Source organism: Lolium rigidum, chromosome 5 (genome assembly GCF_022539505.1).
Source record: "Lolium rigidum isolate FL_2022 chromosome 5, APGP_CSIRO_Lrig_0.1, whole genome shotgun sequence".
NCBI classification, from domain to species: domain Eukaryota; kingdom Viridiplantae; phylum Streptophyta; class Magnoliopsida; order Poales; family Poaceae; genus Lolium; species Lolium rigidum.
Genome location: NC_061512.1, coordinates 70791400 through 70804702, shown reverse-complemented (window position 1 = coordinate 70804702; position 13303 = coordinate 70791400). Strand labels below are relative to the sequence as shown.

The 13303-nt window shown below is 43.5% G+C and overlaps 1 protein-coding gene and 1 non-coding gene across 2 annotated transcripts; one reads left to right on the top strand and one right to left on the bottom strand.

Moving 5' to 3' along the window:
* The first annotated feature begins 2629 nt into the window (after window positions 1-2629).
* Window positions 2630-2732, top strand: LOC124658623. The gene has a single exon (XR_006989331.1). It is a non-coding gene; the product is annotated as a U6 spliceosomal RNA (small nuclear RNA).
* Window positions 2733-3884: 1152 nt separating this feature from the next.
* LOC124656086 (membrane protein PM19L-like) lies at window positions 3885-4427 on the bottom strand. The gene has a single exon (XM_047194892.1). It carries the CDS (start codon window positions 4425-4427, stop codon window positions 3885-3887), a length of 543 nt encoding a protein of 180 aa, XP_047050848.1.
* Window positions 4428-13303: the final 8876 nt, after the last annotated feature.

Sequence of the window (13303 nt, the reverse complement as noted above, 5' to 3'; positions counted from 1 at the left end):
CAACTTTTTCCCTATTAACTTTGCACTTTCCACCGGTAACTTTGTCATAACCCGATCATAGATATGCATGTCGAAGTGCGATGATGCTATTTATGAACTCTTTAGGGAACTCAATGGAGGTGATGTGATAAATCTCTTGGTATGTGAGGACGACACTAACCAAGATCCTTCTACCGGCCATATTGACATTCTTCCAAGCGACAGGGAGGCCCAATTATCGCATTGGGAAAGCGGTTATATTTGCCGAAAAATATTGAAGGGGGTCTATGTCTTCACATTGTATCGGAGCCACAAGACTTTTATGGTGGTTGGCACACAAACCGGTCAAATCACCAAAACTAGCTAGGATGGAAGCAAGGCAAGCGATGTCTTCTTCAAAGGGAGCCACAAAAAACGCTGCATCATCGGCATATAAAGAGGTGTGCGCCATGGTCGCCCTTCCATGAAGGGGGTGAAGACGTCCTTGTGTGGTAGCCTTGGCGAAAATGTGGTTGATAGGATCGATGACCACAATGAATATAAGTGGGGACAATGGGTCGCCTTGGCGAAGGCCATCGACATGCTTTATTGGGTCACAAGTGGAGTTCCTACCGCATGTATTTGTGTTTGTTAAGTGTTTGTATGTAAAGAAAAAAAAAAGCAGGAGTAGAAGCATACATTAAAGTGGGTGTAGTTCAGTGGCTAGAATTACACGTTGTGATTATGTTTTCTTTAACAAGAGTTTTCTTGCTTTAATAATATCGTTTCATCTCTTTGCTAGAAGCATTTGCATACACGTAGCATGCAAATGTTGATGAAATGGCCTTGGCGTTTGCAACTCCGGAGGGCGGCGCCATTTCGCGAGGAGGACATCCTACATGGCAATGTATGTGGTGTCGCGTGAAGCTGCGGATGGGAGATATGTGAACCATACGTTGCGGCTTTGTAAAGATGGGAATCTGCTAGAAATTATGGAATGCGGTACAAAGGGTGTTCTTCTCACTCAAACGATCTCACCAAGAAGATGAGTGTTTTCTAGAAGGAAAAACTCTATTCCAAACCTTGAATTTGTAGTGGTTCGGCGAAATAAACCCTCAACTCTAAATTTGTGCCGTTGTATCCTAAATTGAATCCCAGTCTAAATCAAACCTTGGAGCTGTTTGGCAGACCGGAAAAAACGATTCCGGTCAGGAATAACCATTGTCTCACAGACTAGATGGACCCACATGTCATATTCTTATCTATCCTACCCCATCTCTCCCCTGACATGGGGTGGGGTAGGGGGCGCCGATGGCCGGAGTTCACAAGGCGCCGCTCCGCCGGTGCTGCTCGCGACTACTATTCCCACGCGGGAAACGAGGGCATCGTCCCGGCGTTACTGCTCGCACGTGGGTACCGCGAGCGCCGCGCTCGCATTGCTGCTTGCACGCGCCGGTGGTGCTTGCCGACCGTCACCTCTACTCATGCACGGGAACAACATGTAGTGGAGTGGCGACGCATAGAACTGGAGGTAGGGGAAGGGCGGCGTCGGTGTTGGAAGGTAGGGCAGGGCAGTGCGCAAAACATGAGGCAGTGGAGCGACAACGGGGCTGGGAGACACGGATCTTCCGGCAGCGAGGCTGGGCAGTGGCAGCCCACATCCACAGTGCATTTGGGGGATCCGTAAATTGTGGTGGAGATCTGGTAGGAGTGGCGGATTCACACTAGAGCTGTGTAGTCTATTGACTACACAGTTTTTTAGGTACATAGGCAGAAATTATGCAAAAATATTAAAAAAAATCATATAAATACATATGTTTGACTACACAGTTTCGAACTGACTACACAAGATTATTGTTCTGGCTCCGCCACTAGGTAGGAGGTGCCTAAAGCTTGGGGAAAGAGATGACAGATGCGACCGTATTGTCAGTGAGAGTACCGATTAGATATTTTCTTTTCTCAAGTGGCAAACGGTTCCAAGGTTTGATATAAATTGGGATTCACAAGTTTAGGGTACAAACGACATGAATTGGAGTTGAGAGTTCATTTCGCCGAACCTCTACAAATTGATGGTTTAAAATAGACTTTTTCCTTTCTAGAAAGAAGAAAAACTAGGACGAGGGAGCGTTGTTCTTTTAGTGCCTAGCGCAATGTTGAAAGAGTTGTATAACGTAAGCCCGATGTTGTGTGCTCTTGCACACAACATCGGTCGTAAATACACGTGGACAGTCGGGTCTTACTTGTTATACAGTTTCAGAAGTGCACGTCTACTGATTTGTGCAACCAAAATTACGAACTTCCAATTTTTGGCTGGCTTCTCGGTGATTTATACTGGCTCGCATCGCATTCATCCCAAAGGTTGCATCGTGTGGGAAAAGTAGCTCCCTCCTGGCACTGGATCGGGAAGCAATAGCAACTGTCGGGATGCCCTTGATCGATAGGAGAGCAGCGAGCAGGCTGTGTGTCATACTCCGTACATTTCAAGTCGCTTCGCTATGTTGGGCCAGCTGACGAAACCCGGTTCGTACGCTAATGCGGCCCATTGGCTGTTTGCTGGGATCCCTCCGCTCCTGGCACCTGCGGGATGCAGCAGAGAACACTTCTTTAGTCCCACCTCGGCAGCTGAGGACAGTTTGGACCGTTTTATAAGCTTCGCTGTTGCAGCTGCATCGTCCCTTCGGGGACATCCGATAAAATTGGAACGATACAGAGAAGATTAGCATGGCCCCTGCGCAAGGATGACACGCACAAATCGAGAAATGGTCCAAATTTGTTTGAGATTTCAAACGCCGGTCCCTGCCTACAGCATCCCCATTGCAGCGTGCCTTTTACAGTTACGTCCACTTTGGTTTCTTCACGCTGGACCATGTCTCCACTGTCCTATGTTTTCAGATATGCCCCTAGATTTTCATAACCAGGTCCTTGACCTCGAGGGCGAGGTTGTTTCTTTTTTTTGACGGGGCGAGGTTGACTTGTTGAGGGCGAGTGATGCCTGCCTTTTACAATAACGTACGTTATGATTCCATCATGTTCGATTATGCCCTTTTTCTCTCAGCCATGTCTTGAAACAATTTCGACCACGAACATGCTCACACTTCACTGTGCTTGGTGCCAATTTGATCACCAATGCTCGGCCCAAGGACCCGTGATTTGATGTGCGAGCTTGCTGCTGAATCCCAAAAAACTTTTAACACACGGTTCTGTTTTGGACGATAGCATCGGTCCTTTCTTTGAAGGTAAATACACCATGTTGCCTAATTTATTCACACGAAATCGAAGCGCAGTAGTAGTAGTATACGCACATCTGAATTACAGGGAATAAGCACCAGCTGAAGTTCGTAGCAGATTTTGAATCAAATCTGATGTTAAATTCGTAGCAAACTCTGAATCGAATCTGCCCTCGGAAGGAAAATTCCTTCGAGAGGCGCTCTGAAGTCTAAATGTAGTAACATCGTGCTGAAGAATTTCCGCTCTCCTGAACCTGTGTCGGGCTCCACATACTGCTCCTAATCTGTGCACTGAAATACCATCATCCATGCCGGCATGCTAAACATAGGACTAAATTTCCGCTCACAGCACTTCTGAAATTGGTCCCTTCGATTGGACAAATGAAACAGAGGCAGCATCAGTGCCTGTTGCTCGGACGTTTACAATCTATGCAAATTAAACTAACTAGTACATTCATTCAAGCATTGCCGGTCGGACGACACAGGCTTGTACGAGGGATTACATCGATGGGATTACAACAGAAGTTGAGAACGCAAACTTTGGTAGAATTAAACAGCTACTGCTACATGCACTCCCTCAAAAAAAGAAGCAGTACATGTGCAAACGCCATGTATGCATACACAGCTACAGCTACACGCACGCACTGACACGTACATACACATCATTATTCATCCGTCCATCGGACGCCAAAGGGGAGCTCAGACCCTGGTGGCAGCGGCGCCGGTGCCCACGCCCATGCCCTTGTTGTGGTGGTCGCCGTAGCCATGCTCCGCCCCGTACCCGCCGCCGGTGCCGAACTGGTTCCCGAACAGCCCGGTGTGCAGCATCAGCACGTACAGGAGCTGGGTGAACATCAGGATGATCACGAACGCCTCCAGCACCCGGAGCCGCCACCCGCGGAACCCGCCGATGTGGATCTCCTTGCAGGCCAGCCCGAAGGCCAGCGCGGTGATGGCCCAGGCCACCAGTGCCGACGCCGCCGTCGTCGCCAGGCTGTCGCCGCGCCAGGTCCGGACGTGGTGCACCCCCGCGAGCTTGGAGGCGGCGCCGACCACGCCAGCCAGGATGGCGAAGACCAGGAAGTAGAAGGTGGCGCCGTTGGCCGCGATGCCCGGGCGGTTGAAGGCGGTGCCGTTGATGAAGTGGTTCAGGTTCCAGCTCGCGAAGCCGATGACGATGATGTACATGATGAGGTTCAGGACCAGCAGCGGCGCCACCATGTTCCGCCCCACACCCGCCATTGTTGAGCGATTACGAAGCTAGCTTACGAAGCCGCAAACTCACTGCCGAGCTTCGATGGAGTGTGCACTAGGTCTCTACCGGGTGCAAGAATCGAATTGGATTGTAACAAGAGGTTGATGGTTGGTCGAGGGATTGCCGGTGATGAGCTACTGAACTGTGTTTGAGATGGCTGCTAGCGTGGGATATGTATATACGGGGACTAGGGAGTGAGGAGGGGGACACGTGTGATGCGAGGCCTACAGGTGGTGGGACACGTGGCGAACGACACGCATGGGCTTTACACGGCATGACGGCAAGCTGTTTCTAGTAGCCGTTAGCAGCACACGGATGATTCCAGCGGCTTCTCTCTATAACACTTAGTGTGCATCGTTGTAACCAAATGACCGTGTTCTTGCTTTAGAGGAAGAGGCAAAATGGAAGAAAGATATAATATGTGGACAAATATGAGCGGACACTAGGGGGTACTCAATTTTGTCCAGAGCATATGTTTCTCTTCGGCCTTTTCCCTCAAATGCAATCAAACACCCTATTGTTAAATGTCGTACTTCTTAGTTTTTCAGAAATGTAAAATAAATCATGGGCATAGGTTAGATTGTATTTGTGCATATACAAAATTTTATTCCAAAATATGACCATATGTTATATGAAAGAAAAAATAAACAAGGTGAATAGCATTTCATAACTATTCGTTGTGCAGACCACACGTAATCATATTTTTTTTGATTGAAAATTGCGGATAACGACATAATATATGTAACTGGTCTATTTTACATTTTTAAAAGGTGACATCCTATAGTGAGCTGCGGATGTAACTAGTTATAAATGGTGGTTTCCATTTCCCTCCTGTAACAGTTTTAGAGTGTATCCAGTTGTGTGCCTTATATATCGTCCGGTAACAACACATGTCAGTCATATTGGGAGCATCGATGAATGATGTCGATGTATAGGAGCGCACCTGCCCATCATGTCTCCCAATATGGCCACGTATAGATTATTTTCTATTTTCACAAATTCAACCTTATTTCTAACAAAGTTGTATACTTTTCAACATAGAAATAAGTTTTACAATAACTAAAAATAGAAATAAAATAATCCATACAATTCAAAACAAAATGAAATTCGAGGATTTCAACTAGATCAACTCTCCTCGACATTTCCTTTGAGCACTCGCAAATGATCTACTGTATCGTTTTGGAACAAGTTTATCGCGGATTTCCGCATTCACGTGGAGGAAAGCAGCAAACTCGATCAACACCCTTGTGATCAACTTGGGCAAGAGGGTCTTGCCCGTCATCCAGATGCTCATCAACTATTGTAGTTCACCCTCGAAGATCATGGTTTGCATGATCACACAAGCATTCATGATCTTCCACATCTTAGATTTCGACCAAGTAAGAAGAGGGTATTGGACAATAGAGAAAAATGACTTTGAAATACATGAAATGTCTGCTTGGTATCTTTCTTGCAACTCTTGTGAAACGATACAAACTAAGATTTTTTTATAACCTAGAGGGGATGAGATTGTCTTTGCAAATGTCATCCAAATACATGCAAGAACACACAAGTTTCGATAAAGCATGTATTTTGTGGAAGTATTCTCTCAATTTTTATATCGATCTGAGCAAAGAACTTCGGCAAGTGTTTTTATGGGTGTTTTTATCGCACTCAAGGTGTCACTAGTCTTGATCGGGTGAATTGGTTGTAAGTATTGAGGTGTTGAGTGGTGAGTATGGAATTTTTTTATAGAAAAAAGTTTTGAACACTGCTTAAAAGTAAATAACATAAAGTTAATACATTGAAAGTAAACGGTGTTTCATGCAGATGAAAAGGTTAGGCGCGGACAGAACCAATTTATGGCAACAGTGAATGTGCCAAATGGAATGAAATGGATGTGTGATTGTAATTCTTCATATTAAAGTACAAGTACACGAGCAACCCTTGACTAATCAAACTCATCACACCAGGTATTGTTTTCCACGATTGTCCTATCTCCTGTTACCATAGGGTAATGGTCAGCGCAACAATTAAGGTCGCAAGACCAAATGAATGCATAAGGATTGATGGTTTCTCATTTTTCTTGAGTTGTCTTCGATTATTTTTTATATCTACCATTGTCACTAGAAGAACGCGGGGTCTCTAAACAATTAGTGCTCATATATGTAGATCTATGGAGCATGTTGTTTGCGCCTTTCATTAGACAACAAGCATTATGCATAACATAGATAATCAACCCCATAAACAATAGTAAAAACAACTCTCACAAATGGATGGAAAGTAGATAGGCACGTCACATCTCACGCGAGTCCCCTACATCTCCCATGCCTATGAAAGTTTACTCGCACATGAGAGGAGAATAGCACAAAGTCATAATCATCTCGATATTACTGTAGCAAGCCATAATAAGAAGAAATATCAAACCAAACACAATCCTTAGGTCTAGATATGAATGGAATTTATATTACAACCCTAATATTACAAGGAAGGATCGCTCCCCTATGCAAGGGTGATGGTGGTGGAGTGGATGATCTTCAAAAGGATTACGGCGTAGATTGAAGGGTGGTTCTTGTTCCCTGGATCTCTTCTTTTTGTTCTGTAGTGAATGGCAGCGACTTACAAGTTCTTGTTCACTTTCATACAAGTTTTGCAAATTTAGTAGTTTTAGTAGGATTTTATTATGTTTCCCATGTCTTTTATATGTATTTAGGTGTTTTGGACAATCATGGAGAAAGGGAGGCAAAAAGACCAAGAGGGTACAATATGGGAGAATTACAAGCACTAGACTTAGCCATATGAGGTGTGGGAAAAGTGATATTTTCCAAGAATCTTATACTTAAGATCTAAGGTCATGGTGTTTTAGCCCTCGTCCATACGAGTTCAACGAGCTAAAGAACACCCATATCGGAGTCCATATGAAGAAATGGCGGCCTATATCGAAGTTCGTATGAGCGACCATCGGTACGGGCAGAGCCCGTCCGTACCGTACGGGTCTCCGTCGGCTCCTTTTCATCACACGGAACAACATTTGTAAAGACCCGATGGGAATATTCGGCCCCTAGCTCAATCAGTTCGCAAAACCGCCCCGAGACCATAAGGCAAATATTACATGGTGCACAACATATAATATCAAGAGAGAGAACAAACACACATTCATAGATCAAAGGTATAAGTCATCTTTATTTCACATCATAATATTGCTAGGGTTTCTCCATATCTCCCCAAGAACAAAGGAACTACTCATACATGAAGGGGATCAACATCATGACAATATGAATATGAAGGTACAATTGCATACAAGTGTAAATCCTAATAGAGTTCGGATGACAACCAAGTAGACAAAGTGGATTGAAGATGTAGACGTTGATGATGATGATGATGGAGATCGATGCATTGCCCTTCAAGATCCTAGTCTCCTCCTCCTCTTCTGTGTTGGTGGAGATGGTGATGGAAGAGACGACTGTAGAGACGGCGGCGGCCCTTTGAAGTGTAGTAAAGTGTACGGCGAGAAGTAAGATTACCGTATCGGCACTTTAACACATGTAAGAGGGGGATAATGAGGGACTCACTAAGCTCATATCGATAACCATGGGGTAAACCACTTAATAGCATTGGTCAATATGTGGCTTGTAGAAGACTAGATGTTGTGGTTATTTAGAGATGCGATGACTGATGGCTTTCTGGGCGTATCTTATTATGGATCTCTCCCCACACATAGCATCGCAAAGATAAAGTTCATTCTAATCATAAGTAATAGCAATACAAGTGGTGGAACCTACACTGCTTGACAACCCCTCAACCATATCACAGACACACTCCATCAATACTCTCTAGATTTAGTTTACATTTATTATTTACTTGCTTTTAGTTACTTCAAACTCTTAGTTATTGCCATCTTAGAAACTTATAGTATAGGCTATTTCCAAACCACGGTTTGGGTGCGAACGTGGCTGCGTCTGACAACGTAGTTGCGGGGTTATGTTTATAGCCGTTTGCAAAGCTTCTCAGGGATGAACTTATATAAATAATATTTGTTACTACAAGTACTGCAACAACCCTATTGTTGATCGGAAGAACTCAGTCATCAAATTGGCGCCATTGCCGAGGAGCATAGCACTTGGTTATTACCTACCCACACGCACATAGTTTATTTCTGTTTGTTGCTATTTTACTGGTTTTACTTATTTTAAAAGACCAAAAAATTATGAAACCCATAACTATAAAAAAATGTTTCTACTACTCATGTCTTCTAAGATGTCTATTCAAGAACATATGCAGCTTGCAATGGAGGAGAAGGGATACGATGAATTCCTACACATGGCTGCTCAAGAAGAGGAAAGTGTGTACAACAAATAAGAACACATAAATGCTAATGAGGCGCGTGTATACAAGATGTATCATCAAGTAATATGATGTGCTCACATATTATGTTCTTCTTATCAAATAATATGTCCTCATTGTATGTGTGTTGGGAATTTTTGCTTTCAATGTTCTCATACTTATAACGAATCATTGGCGTATTTCTATAGTAATGATGATAATAGGGAATTAATAGAGTATGTACTCTATGAAGGTGCCCATGAGCTACTCCGAAAAATTATGATACTTATGATGAGTAGTGATGATGAATTTTTACAAATGGCATACGAATCCTTGCAATATATTGTTGAGTATTGTCATGAACATCTTAGTGATAATGCACTTGTGATAAAGAGCAAGGAGCAATGCAAACTTGTAGTTCCCGAAAATAACCATTGTTTGGTGAGAATTCGAAAATTGAGATAGATCATCCGCGGATAGATCTGCTTGTTTGGCGAGAATTCGCAAATTGAGGGCAAGGTTGGTGTCCTTCTGTTTAACAGCAATCATGGCAATGACCTTGGACTTTATGAACTCTTCATTCATTTCAAAACCATCATTGTATGTGTCACATCCAAGACCCTTGACCTTCACTCGAAGAGCTCCAAGTCTTGCATAGGCCTCAGCAATAGTATCTCCTTCCTTTATCATAAACAAGGTAGCCTTAGTCTTGGCTAACTCATAAAGAGACTTTTGAATAAGATTGGTTCCCTCTTGGAGTACTACAATCCTATCACAAAGCTCTTTAGTTGAATCAATGTCACTGACTTGGTCGAGCAGCTTGCGGTTGATGCCACTTCTAATTTTGTCACATGCAGAAGCATTGAGTTGACAGTTGTAGAATTCGGTGGAGGTCAACCTAATGGGATCTTGTGGCTTCCGGTATCCATCAAGAATGATCTCCCACATCTCCACACTGCAGGTGCGAATATGAGACTCCATAGAAGATTTCCAAAAGAAAAAGTGAGTTCCATACAAATGGAGAACATTCCCACTATGGTTTATATGAGGCATGGGTGAAGTTTTTTTAGGATAGTCATGATTAACCTATTTGTAGGAGTCCACAGGGATAGAAACCCCACTAGAAGTCCCACCACTTAGGCTCTTAAGCATGGCACTCATTTCTGCCATTTGGTTCTGAAGATCATCATCCTTTTTCTTTTTCTCAACTTCATATGCTAAGAATCTGGATTTCATCTCCTTAACCGAAAGGTTAGAATCTTCATCCAAACTCTCGAATAGTTTATCCATCTCACTCATGGGGCTGTAAGGCCCTTAAAAAGAGTCCATGCTTTGATACCAATTGAAAGTTCAGAGATGGTAAACCTAGAGGGGGGTGAATAGGTTTCTACAAATTTTCTTTGACTTCTTTTGCAAGTTTAGGCTTTGCGGAATATAAAGTGAGCCTAATGAAAACTAGGTGAGGCAACCTATATGATGAAACAAGATACTCAAGCACGAAGGCTATCACACAAGTAAATAACACAAGTAAAGAGATCGGTTAGAAATAATCGAGGCACGCGAATACGAAGATGTATTCCCGTGTTCCCTTCATTTGCAAGAAGGTACGTCACGTTTGGAGAGGTGTGGGTCCCACAAAGGACTTCCCAAACGCCACGAAGGCTCACCTTCTTCTCCGGTGCCTATCCCACGAAGGAATAGCTAACTCACTTGTGGTAGACTTTGAAGGTAGCCTCCAAACCCTCACAAACTTCTTCTTGGAGCAAATCCACAACCCGGATGCTTCCGAGTGACACTAGCCAGCTAGGGTTTCCACAAAACCCAAGAGTAACAAGCTATCTCGATGAACTCAAGGGGGGATGAGATTTGACTTAGTAGATCTAGGCCTCTTCAAGCTTTTCCCCGAAGGGATTTGAGTTTGGTTGGAGGAGGAGGGAAATCTGAAGGTTTTGGAGCTCAGCAATGGAGTATGAGAGAGGGAGAGTGCACTGGTCACCTTACCTCTTCAAGGAAGAAGAAGGGGCTTATATAGTCCTCCTGAGAAAAAGAGCCGCTTGAAGTCAGAGTCGAGGCACCCGGTAGAGGACCCGGCAGGTACCGGAATTTCCGGTATTCCACCCGGCATGCCGGGCTACATATCGGGCTACCCGACAGCAGCACCCGGTATGTTGGGTTGTGTGCCGGGTTACCTGGCAGCAGCACTCGGCATGCCGGGCTGTGTGCCGACCTGCCTGGAACAACCGTTCCTCCTCCCGAACCCTATGCCATGGTTCCCAACTTTTCTCAAACGGGAAGGTTCTCGGAACAGCTATGCCATGGTAGGATGTGTATATGTGGCTTTGGCAACATCCCCTTTAAGCTCATCGAGACCTCCCCTCTTAATAGAGTGGTGGTTCCTATAGACTCAAATATAACCAATAGAGAAAAGAGCCAAACCACCGTCGCTTCTTGAGAACATCAATTGAGGGGTCTCTCACCACCTTGCAACCTCATATGCGAACTAAAACCTGTGTATACACTCATAGAAACCATTAGTCCACACAATAGCTCCTGTGTCATTGTTAACTAGAATAACGGTTAAGGGTAAAATACCCTTACAGAAAGAGATGTTATTCACACCTCGACGGTAAAAGTGCATCACCCTTGCTTTAATCAAGCTTGGAGAGGTAACCACTTCTCACACTCTCTTTTGAAAACTGCATTTTCTCTTTTCTTTTGGTGACCTAGTAAAGTTTTGTTCTTCCAAGAGCCTAGCTTGGGGAAGTTACTTTAGCATGTGTAGGATCATGTGCAATTATCTCATCCAATAAAGTTTTGAACAAGCATCTATCCTTCTGTTTTTGAAAGACTTGCTTTAGTAAGTTACGTTCCGTACTTATATAAAGGATGCACTTGCTTTTTGTTAGTTTCCAAAGAGCTGAGTTAGAGATTTGATGCACTATGTTCAAATCTGAATCCATCTTGATAAAAATATTGTGATCCTCTAGAATACATTGCCATGATTTATACACTTGAAAATATAAAATACAGTAAGAAATATTTTTCAATGACGACTTATGTAATGTTTAACTGTCTTAAGAGTTTAACCATGAAGATACTCAACCCCATAGATATGATGATAGATTTGATAGCACTTTTTGAAAACATTTGTTTGAAGGAAATGAAGTTTACTGGTAGTTGAGATGCATGCCAAAATGAGAGTTGTGAGTCAAAAGTATGATATTGCTTAAAGCTTGTCTACAAACCGTGGTGCACACTCTTGGGATGCTAACAACTCTGCTGGCTTACGAACGATTTACGGATTCAAAATCCCAATTTCAGCTATTGAGTTGAATGCACGGGTAACGAGCTACTTGTGTGCAATCATTAGTACTCTTGAGCTGCGCAAAATTATTGCTATGGAAACTATTATGGAATCCAAATGAATCACCTAGAAAGTTTTGGCATGATCTCGATACTATTTAGATGAAATTTCTTGAAAGACAATGAATAAAAAAGAAGTGTTTGATATCCTTGATTTATTGATGTGGGTGTTAATGAAATACTCTGTTGTTATGCTTCTTTTTACATGATCTCTTACTCTTAATATATAAATATAAAAAATGAGCAATAGGAGGATCACAAGTTTGATTTCAAGGTAGATTTGCTTTTGACATGAGGCGTAAAAGCTGTAAGTGATCTCTTATGGACTGACATAACTAATTTGGTGTTTCCTTGTATGATTATGTTACATATCACTTCTAGCTTGTGGAAGTATAGGATATCACCTCGTATTTGTGAGTTTTTCTACCCAAGTTCATTTCTCCCTATGGCTATTTTTTCACTTTGTCACTCGAGGGAGAGTAACAGCTAAGCTTGGGGAAGTTGATAGCTCGAAATTTTACACTATTTTACTGAGGTTTTAAGTATAATGCTATTACTTATATTGTCACTCATTTCATGCTCCAGCTAGATACACATATGCCTACTTTGCGTACTTACGAATTCTTGTTCACTTTCTGATACGTCTCAAACGTATCTATAATTTATTATGTTCCATGCTACTTTTATGACAATACTCACATGTTTTATACACGCTTTACATCATTTATATGCATTTTCCGGCACTAACCATTGACAAGATGCCGAAGCGTCAGTTCCTGTTTTCTGCTGTTTTTGGTTTCAGAAATCCTACAAAGGAAATATTCTCGGAATTGGATGAAATCAACGCCCAGGGCCTTATTTTTCCACGGAGCTTCCAGAAGACCGAAGAGCATACGAAGTGGGGCCACGAGGCGGCCAAACCATAGGGCGGCGCGGCCTGGATGGGGCCCGCGCCGGTCTATGGTGTGGGCCCCTCGTCAGCCCTCCGACTCTGCCCTTCCGCCTACTTAAACTCTCCGTCGCGAAAACCCTATTACCGAGAGCCACTATACGGAAAAAGTTCCAGAGACGCCGCCGCCGCCAATCTCATCTCGGGGGATTCAGGAGATCGCCTCCGGCACCCTGCCGGAGAGGGGAATCATCTCCCGGAGGACTCTACATCACAATGATCGCCTCCGGACTGATGTGTGAGTAGTTC